Source organism: Muntiacus reevesi, chromosome 1 (genome assembly GCF_963930625.1).
Source record: "Muntiacus reevesi chromosome 1, mMunRee1.1, whole genome shotgun sequence".
NCBI classification, from domain to species: domain Eukaryota; kingdom Metazoa; phylum Chordata; class Mammalia; order Artiodactyla; family Cervidae; genus Muntiacus; species Muntiacus reevesi.
Window position 1 is genome coordinate 43,185,066 of NC_089249.1, and position 15,195 is coordinate 43,200,260.

Consider the following 15,195-nt stretch of genomic DNA (forward strand, 5'->3'; position numbering starts at 1 on the left):
CAGTTACAGGGGAAAATTGCAGGACTTGTTTGGAGGCTTACTATTTAACATTGAATAAGGAAAGTAGAAAAACTTAAAAAAAAAGCTTGAAACAACAGCAAAACAATATATAGTATTTGAAAGCATTCTCTAGTACCCACAAGAATGGAAAACAGTTTTAAAAATGAGTGAATGTAGGAAACAAAGATTGATATTGAATACTAAATATTCTGGATCAAATTCAATAAAAAACATTTTATGAAATTAGAGATAAAATATAAGATGAATCAGTCCAGATCAGTCACTCAGTCGTGTCTGACTCTTTGTGGTCCCAAGGACGGTAACACACCAGGCTTCTCTGTCTATCACCAACTCTCGAGCTTACTCAAACTCATGTCCACCGTGTTGGTGATGCCATCCAACCACCTCATCCTGTGTCATCCCCTTCTCCTCCCATCTTCAGTCTTTCCCAGCATCAGGGTCTTTTCAAATGAGTCAGCTCCTCACATCAGGTGGCCAAAGTATTGGAGTTTCAGCTTCAGCAACGGTCCTTCCAATGAATACTCAGGACTGGTTGAATCTCCTTGCAGTCCAAGAGACACTCAAGAGTCTTCTCCAACACCACAGTTCAAAAATATCAATTCTTTGGTGTTCAGCTTTCTTAATGGTCCAGCTCTCACATCCATATATGACTACTGGAAAATCTATAACTTTGACTAGACGGAACTCAGTTCACAAAGTAATATCTCTGCTTTTTAATATGCTGTCTTGGTTGGTCATAGCTTTTCTTCCAAGGAGCAAGCATGCTTTAACTTCATGGCTGTAGTCACTATCTGCCATGATTTTGGAGCCCCCCAAAATAAAGTCTGTCACTGTTTCCATTGTTTCCCCATCTATTTGCCTTCAAGTTGGGACTCTCAGATGCCTATTGCAAGAGAGAAATTAAATTTGCATATGTTCACACATATGAATATGAAAAAAAAATAGGAGAATGTGAGGTTGTAACTAAAATGGATAAAGATTATTTTCTGTGGAGCTTTAGCCTGTTAGGAATTCAAGATTTAGGGCCATATTTAATCTCAGAAATTAGAATAGAAGGAAACTCATACATTTTGGGTGGTAATTTGTTACTGTAAATTCCAACTTTAATCATTGTAAAATTTCCTACTTGAGGAAAAAGAAAATACAAAACAGTGTCAAAGGATCTTCTTATTTGCATGTTAGCAAATATGACCTAAATTCAGTTCAGTAAATCACTCACATCTGACTCTTTGCGACCCCATGGACTGCAGCACACTAGGCTTTCCTGTCTTTCACCAACTCCTGGAGCTTGCTCAAACTCACGTCCATCAATTTGGTGATGCCATCCAACCATCTCATCCTCTGTCATCCCCTTCTCCTCCTGCCTTCAGTCTTTCCCAGCAGTAGGGTTTTTCCAATGAGTCAGTTCTTTGCATCGGATGGTGAAAGTATTTGAGCTTCAGTTTCAGCATCAGTCCTTCCAATGAATATTCAGGGTTGATTTCCTTTAGAATTGACTGGTTTGATATCCTTGAAGTCCAAAGGATTTTCAAGAGACTTCTCCAACACCACAGTTCAAAAGTATCAATTCTTTGGAGCTCAGCTAATATGACCTCACCTTCTGTCAAACTCATAAATGAAGAATTTGGGCTGTGAAAATGCAAAAAGAGTGAATTAGTCAATGTGATCATACTTATGTAAAGACTGCACTTTGAAGGGTTTACATATTTGGAAGATATCCATGTTTTCATTTCATGATGGGATTTCTCTTCTAGACTAAAACAGACTCCAAAATATAAGCCTGAACAAGAGCATTCTCAATTGTTGTATCAGGTTCAAACCATCTTTTGGAAAACCCTCTATTGACAGTGACCAAAGCAACTGGAATTTTACTCCTGCTGGCATGTCAAATGTAATCAAAAAAGTTTTTATAATCATTGAAATCTTAGAATTCATAACAGGAATTTGCCAAAATGAATTCATTGCACTAGTACTCTGTGCTGACTCTCTCAAAAGCAAAAATATCTCCTTGTTTGACTTGATCTTAACATACTTGGCCATCTACAGAATTGGCATGATATTCATAATTTTCTTGGATGGCATTAGAATAGTGTTCTATCTAGGAATATTTGAAAGTCATCAGGCATTAGACGTAAGTTTCTATTTCTTCTGGAATCTGAACAACTCCTTAGATACCTGATGTGCTACCTGCCTCAGTGTCTTCTACTTCCTCAAGCTATCTAATTTTCCCCACCCCTTCTTTCTCTGACTGAAGTGCAGAAGAAACAGAGTTGTTTTTACCATTCTGTTGGGATTCTGTCTTTCTTTGATTTTAATTTTCTGAGCATAAGTTTTCATACATTTGGGGCCAGTGACCAGTTAGAAATAGAAAACAACTTGACCTGGAAAAAATATGCATAAAATCCAGTCCTATAGCAGTCAAATTCTCCTCCACCTAGGATCTCTCATTCCCTTGGCTGTGTCACTCATTTTATTTTTCTTGTTAATCTTTTCCAAAACATACCAGGCAGATAACACATCACGCCAAAGGAGCAAGAGACCTCAACACAGGGGTTCTTGTGAGACCCAGAAATACTCTGACTTTTTTCATCATTTTCTTAGTTGTGGATTATTTGGCTACATTCTTGTTAACTTGGTCCTGTTTCACCCTAGAAAATGAAATGACTTTTGTTGTTATTAAGTCTGTAGCATTTTTCTATCCTTCAGTTCACCCTTTCATTTTGATTCTGGGACATGGAAAACTGAGACAGACTTCTGTGAATCTGCTAAGGCAAATTGAATCCTGCATCAAGAGAATGTAGTTCTTCACTGCACGGAGGAACAGGGAGGAACCATTTATGTTCTGAGGAACAACAAGTCACTGAGTGTCTCCTACTTTCTACCAGTGTTTTCATACTGTATTGGATAGAAGTTTTTGTAAAAATCTTCATTGACCTGTAGACATGACACAAGAAAAATGTTTCCTAGTATTCCATTAACTATCCTTGTCAATTTGACTTAGTTATTTAATTTAAGCCTCATGACATTGTAGAGAACATTTATTATTTTATCATTTTCTATGGTGAAAATACTGAGGGTCATCCTATATAAGTGACCTTACAAAGTGTTAGCATTAGGAGTCAAACTCAATTCTTCTGGCTAAAAAATAAAAGAGTAGGTGAAAAAAGAATGAACTATACCCTTTTGCTTTTTAAACTATACCCTTATTATTAGCTCTTGATTCTATTTTTATTAAATGGTCTGCTACATTGCTTTATGATATTTTTTATTAATTAATCATTGGTTGTTAAGGAAGAGAAAAAATTTATAAAGGGTAAATTTTAAATAAATCTACTTAAACAGTGGGAGATATTGTGCTTTACTATTCAAAGAAAATTCTAAGACTTGTAAAGACATATGTAATTATCTAATTGTAGCAGAGTCAAAAGTATGTTTTCTTGATCTTTTTAATAAAAATAGCAAATTTTCTGAAAGTGACAATGGGAAATTGGTGCCATGAAAGAAGTACTTTTAATCAGTCTGATACAAAATCTGCTAATAGGTGAGTAAAAAATATGAGATTCGTTTTTATAAGTCAGAAAATACTAAAAATATTTTGTGCTATAAATTAAGGGAAAATTGGAGAGTTTAAACCTTAAACTGGCAGTTTGAAATACTGACAACACCTGTGTCTGTACGCTGACCTTCGTCCCACTTTAGCAAGTAATGCCTTTATGTTTCCACCCATGTAGATCTACTCTTCATTCTCCACAATTCCTCCTACCATAAATATAATGACTGCTGGGAAATCCTCTGTCATAATCCTCTATGAGATACTTTAGAATATTAAATTATCTTTAAGAATACTGGCCCTCACCTTTAGCAATAAGCAAAAGGTTGAATTCCCATTGAAAAAGAGTGGAAAGAAATCCTGGTGTGTGCTGGCAATCCTGTTACATCCTGGAATCTCTAGCTTTGAAAGAATGATGGCTGAAGCTGGGGGTAGTTTCACATCCCTTTTCCATAGCTGCAACTAAAGGAATCCTACATCAATGTTGGAGTCTGTGTGTGTCTAGAGTTCAGGTCATGTCAATGAATAGCAAACCAGCAGAGATGGTTTTGAAGAAATAGTAATCAAGGTAGCCAAGAGTGTTGAAATGAGTAAATTGTGTGAGGGCTCCTTAGTGAACATTACAGAACCTGTTAATGGGATGATGTTATTCTAAATTAATGCTGTATGTTAATATGGAGGAATTTGATCCTGTAGTAGCAAAATGCCCCCAAAACTATTTCTCTGTTTGGAGGAAAACTGGGTTCCATTTAGTCTGGCACCTGTCGTGCATATCTGAGAAGCTCCTGAAAAAAAGAGAGATAACATGGAAGAGAAGTTCCCCTATTGCAATTTCCAAGAGAATCAACTCTGCCTGACTCTTGGATTGCTTGGTAGCAAGTTAGTTATCTATCTAGGTTGATAATACAGGGATAATCTAAATACATATAAAAACAAAAAATAAGATAATCCAAAAGCCACTCAGTGGTTTCAGATGGAAGTTGCAGACCTAATTTGAAGACTTACTTACTCTTTGAGACTGTGTAATCAAAGTAAAAGAAAACCAACAAAAGCTTTAAGCTAGAAACAATATATAGCATACAGCGAAATGAAAAACAGTTTTAAAAAGAGTTACTTCAGAAAACAAGCATTCTAGGGTAATTGTACTAGATATTTTCCATCAAATTCAAGAAAGCAATTCTATGCAAGAGGAGAGAAGATATAAGATAAAAAAAATCAAACTATAGAAAGTAAAATTGCAAAGGAGCAAACCAGAAAAAGAAAAAAAAAAAAAAAAAAAAGCAGAGTGAAATAAGAGAGCATTCGTGGAACCCAACACATGACAGCAGATGTTGAAAGTGATTTAGAACATTAACATATGATTAATAAAGGAGAATTTTTAGACATGGAGTGGCAATTAAACACCTCAAATTCATCTAGATTCTTTTTTAATCCAAAGATATTCAAAATATCAGTTACAAGCTTATAAAACAAACCTATACCATACCCTTCACTCACCAAACAAATCCAGAAATATTATGAATACATCCTTTGACAATCACATAATAGAAATCAATTGAATAAAGCATTCATTTGTTCCTTTGTGTATATTCTTAATATAAGCACATATAATATTTTTTTAATTACTTGATTAAAATCTTTATTGACTGAAATTTTGTTGAATGACTACTGTCATCTTTTTTGAATTCTATTCACAATTCCTTCAAGACAATACTTGGGAATATACTAAACCTGTAAAACCTTGAAGATATATCTACATTTTTATAACATTTTATTTCCCTATTCAGAAATACATTATTTCTGTACTTTTTTTCCTTTTTATTGTGGGGTAATTGCTTTACAAGAGTGTGTTGACTTCTGCATTATTTCTGTACTTTTATGCCAAACTTTCATTATCTCCTTGTGAAATCTTTTTAATTTAAACAGATCATACCTTGGCTGATTATTCATCTGCATATATTTTTATGTATTATACTCTTGCTTGTATACTTAAAAATAATGTTGTATTTTGTTTTTATGATAACTTCTCAGATTTTAGTAATGAATTTTTCCTACTTATCTATTGTGATGACACATTGCTCAGCAACATAAAGAAGACAGGCTGCATGTGGATTTTTCAAATTTTATCAGGACTTTCTATGCTCTAGTGTACATGTCATTTCAATTTCCATTCCATGTGTAGTAAAACTATTCTCTCATTTGTGAAACCAGGAATATCTCTTGTTTTATAGTGGGGTGGAATTCATTTAAGGAAATGCCTACTTTTTGACCTATGCTCAACATTTGTAGGTCATGTTTTTGTACGTATTCTTAACATGCTTTCATGTAAAACAAACACAGGTATATGAAGAAGAAATAATTCTGCAAAATTATTTATCAATGGGTAGTAGTTGTAATAGTGTATCAGTGTTTTATGGCTTAGGAGATTTTTGCCCCCTCTGCAAGGGACATTTGGCAATGTCTGGAGACATTTAAGGTTGTCACAACTGGGGAGGTGATGCCAGCTACTTGTGGGCAGAGGCCAGGGGTGCTGCTAGGCATCCTGCAATTCCAGGACAGCCTCCTACAACAAAGAACTATCCAGTCCAAAATGCCATGTGTGAGGTTGAGAAACCCTGTAGTGTACAACTGATAGCATTTAAAACTTTAGAGGAGAATGACTAAGATACTCTCTTAGATATCATGATAGACAAGGGTATTAATATAAGAAATGATAACTGTGTTTTTTAGTAGAGAAAATATTACAGAATAACATATTCCAAGTATGTCCACAAATCATGCAAAAGTTAAAGTAGTATAGTAAAATAATGACAGTGGCTCTTTTAAAAAGGCTTTTTAGGTGATTTCCAAGTTTCTAGATAGGTCATGATTCTCTTAAATAGTTTTTAATCATTACTTAAAATTTTTCCTTTCCAAAGCAGTTTTCTGATGCCTGGGGTTTATTTACCATGAAAGTGTTACCTACTTTGCATGAAATTTTGATTTCTGGTAAAATGGAAATTCTCTTTATGCTAGTATGTGATATTTGCATCTTAGTTTATGATGTGGCTCTGGAAGTGAGATTTCTTTGAAAAGAAAATACAGAAATCGAAGGGCTTTGTTAAGGATGCTAAAACAAAATGCTTCTTTAACCAGGAAATAAGATCAATATTCAGACAAATAAGCATAAATTATTGAAATATTTATTAGAGCTACACAATGTAAAGAAGAGACATATTTGGATGAGATTGCAATCAATATTGCTAGATGATTGGAAAAGTTAATATGTTCTCATTTATATTAACCTTATATTATAAGGGAAGTTTCCACAGATAAAAGCAATTACACAAGGACTTCCCTTGTGACCCGGTGGTTAAGAATCCACCTTGTGATGCAGGGGACATAGGTTCCATCCCTGATCAGAGAACTGAGATCTCACAGGCTGCAGAGCAACTAAACCTGACCAATGCAACTAGAGAGTCCTTGCACCACAACAAAAATTCTGCATGTGCAACTATCCCTTCTCCAGGGGATATTCCAGACAGGAATTGAACCACAGTCTCCTACATTGAAGGCAGATTCTTTACCAGCTGAGCTACATAGAAGCCCTAAGACATGACAGAGCCAAATAAATAAATGAATAGATATTTTTTTAAAAGAATTTGTCACTAATTGTTATAAGTCTTAAGGTGATATGAAACATCATGCTTTGCTATATACAGCATGAACCAGTCCCTGAAAATATGTATATATTAACAGTGTTTTGGGGAGCTATTTTAGTCAGGAAAATCCTCCAAGCTAGGCTTCAACATTACATGAACCAAGAACTTTCTAGTGTTCAAGCTGGGTCTAGAAAAGGCAGGGGAACCAGAGACCAAATTGCCAACATTTGTTGGATCATAGAGAAAGCAAGGGAATTTCACAAAAACATCTACCTCCCTTTCATTGACTATGCTAAAGCCTTTGACTGGGTGGATCATAACAAACTGTGGAAAACTCATAAAGAGATGAATACCCCAGACCATCTAACCTGTCTCCTGATAAACCTGTATGCAGGTCAAGAAGCTATAGTTAGAACCCTGTATGCAACAATCGACTGGATCAAGATTAAAAAAGGAGTATGACCAGGTTGTTTATTGCCTTGGGCAAACTCCAGGAGATAGTGAGGGACTGGGAAGCCTGGCATGCTGCAGTCCACGGGGATGTAAAGAGTTGGACATGACTTGGACATGACTTGGTGACTGAACAACATTAGTCAGGAAAATTTTCACTATTAATAAAAAAACTTGTCTCGAACTAGTGCAAACTATAAGAAAATTATTTCATTTACCTAGACATCTAAAGGAGAGATAGTTCTAGTCCATGACCAAGGACTCAAGCTATTTACCACTCTATTCTGTGACATTTGCGTCTTCACCCTAGACCTTGTCTCTTTGGGGTTAAAGATAATTGCCAGTGGCAGCTGGGTCTATTTTCTTATTCATAACCTGCTGAAAACAGAGACTTTTTTAAACCTAGGATAATAATTCTTTCACTTCAGTTTATTGAAATCATTCAGGACCTTGTTCTGAACTTGGATCAGGGAACTGTTGCCAGCAGAATATAATTTGACACCTGTATATCTTCTTTGGAAGGTATATGTTGAAATCTTTGACCCACTTTTTAGCTAGGTTTCCTTATCTACTTTTTTTTTAGTATTATGAATTTTTTTATGCTCTGGATAACAATAATTTATCAGATATATCTTTTGAAGATATTTTCTCCCAGTCTGAGACTTGTCTTTTCCTTTTCTTGACTGTGTCTTTTGGAAAGCAGATTCTTTTCTTTTAAATGAAGTCCTGCTTATCTATTCATTCTTTCATGGATTTTGCCTTTGGTGTTTTCTCTTAAAAGTCATTGCCATTCTGAAGGTCATCTAGGTTTTCTTCTATGTTATCTAGTAGGAGTTTTATAGTTTTGTTTGTTACATTTTGGTGTGTGATCTGTTTGGTATTAATGTTTATGAATGGTGTAAATATGTGTCCAAAATCTTTTTTGCTTTGTTTTGCATGAGGGTGTCCATTTGCTCCAGCACTGCTTGCTGAAAAGATTATCTGTGCTCCATTGTGTACTGGTTTTGCTCTTTTGTTGGAAGGTCAATGAATTATATTTATGTGGATCTGTTTATAGGCTCTTTATTCTGTTCCATTTATCTATTGGTCTATTGTTTTGCTAAAATCACACTATCTTGTTTAAGTCTTGACAGCAAATAGTGTCAGTTCTCTGACTTTATTTTTTTTCTTCAGTATGATGTTGCCTATATTGGGTCTTTTGACACCTAATATAAACTTTAGAATCAATTTGTCAATATCAACAAAATAGCATGCTGAGATTTTTTACTGTTGATTTCACTGAATCTATAGATCAAGTGGGGAAGAACTGACATTTTGACAATATTGAGTCTTCCTATCCATAATCATGGACTGTTGTTACATTTAGTTACTCAGTCATATCTGACTCTGTGACTCCATGAACTGTAGTCTGCCAGGTTCCTCTGTCATTTGCATTTACTTAGTTCTCCTTTATTTTATCAGTTTTGTAGTTTTCCTCATATAAGTTTTGCACTTATTCTGTTATATTTATACTTAAGTATTTCATTTTGGGAGATGTTATGGAAATGCTATTTTGTTTTAATTTTAAATTCCATTTGTTCATTGTTGTATAAGAAATCAATTGACTTATGTATTATAACTTTGTATCTTCTGCACTGTATCTTGCTACATTTGTATCAAACTAACTGCTTATTAGTTTCAGGAGGTTTTTTTTTTTTTTTTTTTGTCATTTCTTTTGAATTGCTATGTACATGATCATGTCGACTGCAAACAAGGACCATTTCATTTCTACCATCCCAATTTGTATACTTCTATCTTTCTTCCTTTGTTGCATTAACTAGTATTTCTAGAACATGTTGAAAAGCAGTAGTGACAAAGGATATCTTTGACTTGTAACTAATATTGGTATAAAAACTGAGTATTTCACCATGAAGTACATGGTGATTTAACTAAAACAAATGCTAGTTTTAGATTTGTTTCAGATTATCTTTATCAAGTTGAAGATATTTTCCTCTATTCTTGGCTTATTGAGCATTTTTATAATGAATGAGTGTGGATGCTGTCAAATGCTTTTTTTTTGCAGCTATTGATATATTGTGTGCCTTTTTTCATTTGTTAATATGATGGGTTACATTAAATTATTTTGAATGTTGAACCACGTTTGTATGCTTAGTCTATATCCCAATTGTTTGTGCTAAATAATATTTTTGTATACATTTTTGGATTGAATTTACTAATTCAATGAGAATTTTCACATCTGTGATCATGAGAGATATTAGTCTGTAATTTTCTCTTCTAATAATGTCTGTGTCTAGTTTTGGTATTAGGGTAATGCTGAACTTAAAACGAGTTGGAAAATATTTCCTCTGCTTCTATCCTTTGAAGGTGACTAGAGAGAATTAGTATAATATTCCTTAAAAGTTTGTTACAATTTACCGTGACCCCAACTTGGCCTGTTGCAACAGTTTTAGAAGGTTATTGATTAACCCCTCATTTTAATAATAGGCTTAGACCTATTCACATCTTGTGTGAGTGTTGGCATTGGATGTTTTTCAAAGAGTTGGTACATTTCACCTAATTTATCAAATTGAGAACATAGAATCACTCCTAATGTTTCTTTAAACATCCGTGGGAACAGTTGTGATACCGCATTTCACTTCTGCCCTCTCTTTTATTCTTAGCATGTTTGTGTGCATGGTCAGTCGCTAAGATATGTCTGAATTTTTGTGACCCTGTGGGTTCTAGCCAGCCAAGTTCCTCTATCTATGGAAATTTCCAGGCAAAAATATTGGAGTAAGTAGCAAGATCTTCCTGACCCAGGGATCAAACCCATATATCCTGAGACTCCTGCATTTACAGGTAGATTTTTTACCACTGAGTCAAATCAGAAACTCTTAGGCAGCATGACTAAAGGCTAATCCATTTTATTGATCTTTTGAAAGAAGCAGCTTGCTGCTACAATGGCTAAATTCATTCATCTCTTCAATACATTGTTTTTGATTAATATATCTACACTGTTATTGTGCTCTGCTGTGCTTAATTGCTCAGTCATGTCTGACTCTTTGTGACTTCATGGAGTGTAACCCACCAGGCTCCTCTGTCCATGGCATTTTCCAGGCCAGGATGCTGGAGTGGGTTGTCTGCCCTCCCCCCAGGCGATGTTCCTAACCCAGGGATCGAACCCAGTCTCTGGCACCCCTACCATTGCAGGCAGATTCTTTATCTGTTGAGCCAGCTGGGAAGCTCCCTGTCATTATTAACACAACATAAATGACAAAATCTTTGTTGATATTAAAAAATGATGAAGTCCAATTTTTGTTTCTGTTCTGCTCTGTTTTCTGTAGGTATGTGCTTGGTACTCCTACTGCACAAACCAGGGTAATAGATGCAAAATAGTCTCAGGAGGACAAGTAGATTCCAAGAAACAGAAACTTTTATTTGCATCTTAACAAATTGTGGGTAGGCATTCGGTCTGGATGTGTGTTCTGTAGACTAGCTAAATTTTATATCCATAACTGGAGGGGTCTCTGTTAAGCTATTTTGGATTCCATCACAAGGCAGTAATTGGGGCCATTTCAACTTTACGAAATGAAAAAGAAAAAAATCATCCTTCCATCAAGCAGAAATACATGCCTTTTTCTGCAGCAGGTAATTGAAAATTAATGAAACAAGAACAGTATTAGGGATTGGCAGACATGCTGAGTATAGTGGAAGGCCTCCTCATTTTTGTAGCGGCTAGTGAATCAGTATTGGGGATTTTAGGGAATGGATTTATTGGAGTTGTAAGCTGCATTGACTGTGTGAAAAGCAAGAAGATCTCTATTGTCAGTATTATTCTCACTGGCTTAGCCTCTTCCAGATTTTGCCTGATATGGATAATAATTACCGATGCATATGTGAGGGTGTTTTTTCCAGATATATATTTGTCTGGTAATCTAATTCAATATATAGCTCACTTATGGATAATTATGAATCAATCAAGTGTCTGGTTTGCCACCAGCCTCAGCATCTTCTACTTCCTGAAGATAGCCAATTATTCCCACTGCATTTTTCTCTGGCTGAAGGGTCACATCAACAGAGTTCTTCTCCTTTTCATGGGATGCTTGCTTATTTCATGGCTATTTGCTTTTCCAAGCATTGCAAAACCTATTATTAATAATATTATGAAGAACAGAAGCACAACCTGGCTGATCACCATGCATAAAAGTGAATACTTGGCAAATCAGATTCTGCTCAATATTGGAGTCATTCTTGTCTTTGCATTATGCCTGATTATATGTTTCTTATTAATCACTTCCCTTTGGAGACACAACAGAAAGATGCGATTGAATGCCACAGGATTCAGAGATCCCAGCACTGAAGCACATATCAAAGCAATGAAGATCTTGGTGTCTTTTATCATCCTCTTTATCTTGTATTTTGTAGGCACTGCCATACAAATATCAGTTGGTACTATACCTGAAAACAAACTGTTGCTCATTGTTGGCATAACAACCAGACTCCTCTATCCCTGGGGACACTCACTGATCCTAATTCTAGGAAACAGGAAGCTGAAGCAAGACTCTTTGAGGGTACTGAAGCCATTAAAGTGCTGGGAAAATGAGAAATTTCTTAGAATTCCATGACGGGCTTGGGAAGAAATGGATGCTGCAAGAAAGTAATCTAGTGATGAAATTCCTGAAAATCTGTTTCACTTTCTGCTTTATTGCAGCTGTTTTAACTGTGTTTTGAACATAACTAAAATCTTACAAAGTGATTTTGACTACATCTCAGGGAATGTCACTTTTCAATGAGATTTTAATCCCATACACAAACTAAGTGACTCAGAGAGCTTCCTTCTCCTGCCAGTGGTTTCTCCCAAGCATCAACCTCAGACTGGAAATTACTTGGAGACTATTTACTATAAAGATGTTGCTAGTAGGAGCAAGCCTTTAAAACAAGATTTCTGTTTGCATTTTAATGAATTCCCTGAAGCATTGATAGTCCTTCACCAAAAATAACTCAATGAATTATTATTATTATATTACTTCTCTTACTTATTTTAATGCCCATATTTTTCTAGATTTGTCAAGTAAGAACCACTTCACATTGTCTCCTGTGTCCTTTTGACATGTCCCCATTCTTCTTTCATGTTTCTTCACATTCTTTCAAACCAAAACATTTCAGACTCACTTTGTGCTTTTCCTCACCCAGCCCTGGATTCATTATTTCTTCAAGAAGTCTTCATTTATTTGAGGGAACAAGGGTATTTGAAAACCAAACTTTTGTTGTATACAAACATTACACACACCTACTTACTTCTTTCTCCCTCTCTGCCTCTGTCTATGTATCTCTCTATTTGTAATGTATGATGTGTCTGTGCTGATATTAATTGGAATTAGAAAATTCCAATTAAAAACTACAAGCTTCCTTCTTACCATGTTGCAAATCCTCTTTTTAACCATGAAAGATATGGCTCTCATTTGTTCAGTTAAAGGTCCATCTAGTCAAAGCTATGGTTTTTCCAGTAGTCATGTATGGATGTGAGAGTTGGACTATAAAGAAAGCTGAGTGCTGAAGAATTAATGCTTTTGAACTGTGGTGTTGGAGAAGACTCTTGAGAGTCCCTTGGACTGCAAGGAGATCCAATGAGTTCATCCTAAAGGAAATCAGTCCTGAATATTCATCGGAAGGACTGATGCTGAAGTTGAAACTCCAATACCTTGGCCACCTGATGCAAAGAACTGACTCATTTGAAAAGACCCTGATGCTGGGCAAGATTGAAGGCAGGAGGAGAAGGGGATGACAGAGGACGAGATGGTTGGATGGCATCACTGACTCAATGGACATGAGTTTGAATAAACTCCAGGAGTTGGTGATGGACAGCAAGGCCTAGCACGCTGCAGTCCATGGGGTTACAAAGAGTTGGACACAACTGAGCAACTGAACTTTTCGGTTTATTTACTCATTTATTCGGTCCTAACATACACTACAAGTAGTTTCTGACTTGTTAACTCATATCTCTTCTAGAAGGAAGAGAAAGGAGGAAGGAAGGAAAGAAGAAAGGAAGAGAGAGAGAGGGAGAGTGAAAGAAAGAAGGAATGAAGGGAGAAAGGAAAGAAGAAGGAGGAACAGAGGGAGGGGAGGAAAGGGAGAAAGGAAAGGAGGAAGAAAACACTATTAGCTCCTCTTCAGTACTTTGTTGCAGCTCATATATGACTATATCTGGGCATAAATTCAAAATGCTATGTTCCAAAGTAACTTTGGTAAGTTCTCTTTCTTTACTTTTAGCATGGCTATATTATTCATTTGAAAAAGTGAAATCTGTTTGTTATTTAGTTTGCTTTTCCCCCGTCTTTATTTTATATTGTTAATGTAAAATATTAACATCATTTTTAAGAGTCAAAATTCTACAAAATGTGTACTGAGAATGTGATCATTCACACTCATAACTTTCATTTCATTTTAAATTACTCAGTATTAATTATCAGTCTCATTCATTTCTGATTTCTTCCTCCCAATTTTATTTTTGAAAAACGTAAGCAAGTAAGTGTGTATTAAATTTTTCAATATTCCTTATATAAAGAATAGTTGGCACAATGCTTTTTGCATTTTACAATATATAAGAAATCACTGCATCCAGTTGTGAAATTATTTCTCATTCTTTTTCACACCTTTTTAGTACTCCACTGTCTGAATGTACCAGAGTTGATCCAATAGGTTCTGTGTTTATGTTTGTTTGTTTCTGATATTTTGCAATTACAAACCATGATGCTATGAGTAATCTTGTACATATGTATGTTGATTCTGACACCCAATTCTGATGCGTGGGAATCTTTCCAACCTCACCAAGCAACTGTCTCAACTCTGAACTTACCTACCTGAAGATAGCATCAGATTCCATAGGTTAAGGGCTCAGTCCCACAAGACTATCCTCACTTCAGATGCCAGTTGTAGGCTCAGGTTATTACCTGTGCCTTTGATTTATTGGCTATAAATTGGAGATTCCAACAAGCCCTTACTTGGACTTGATTAATTTCCTAGAGTGGCTCATGGAATTCAGAAGTCGTGTGTACTCACTAGATTACTGATTTATTACAGAGAATATTAAAGGAAGTGAATCAGCAAGCAATGAAGAGCTCCAGCTTCACTCTATCCCCTTATGGAGATTTGTGGTGGTCCTGGCAATAACATGAGAGCTTTCTGGAAAATTTTTATGGAAGAGCTAATTGTGGAGTGAGGATTTAAGACTTGACCAAAATCACTTTATGAAGAAAAAATAGTCATGTTAAATGTGAAAATATTGAACAAGATCTGCCAATCCTGGCAGATCATAGCAAGGAATTGAAATATGCAGAGTCTGAGATGTCACTCTCATGAGGATTGCTTTTGAAAGAGGAGAGAGAAACAAAGAATGGAAAAATGCCCTAGAGAATCTGAATGACAAAAGAAAAAAGGAAGAAGGGGACATTTAAGACTATGCAAGAGAAGTAAAACTGAACAATGCACAGCTCATTCACCCTACTGCCAAAAGACAGGCTTCTATGGCTGTATAGTATAGCAGTAAGAATAAAT

General features: G+C 35.6%; 1 protein-coding gene across 1 annotated transcript; it reads left to right on the forward strand.

The window, feature by feature from the left end:
- Positions 1 to 11,336: 11,336 nt before the first annotated feature.
- LOC136167015 (taste receptor type 2 member 10-like) lies at positions 11,337 to 12,266 on the forward strand. The gene has a single exon (XM_065934178.1). It carries the CDS (start codon positions 11,337 to 11,339, stop codon positions 12,264 to 12,266), a length of 930 nt encoding a protein of 309 aa, XP_065790250.1.
- Positions 12,267 to 15,195: the final 2,929 nt, after the last annotated feature.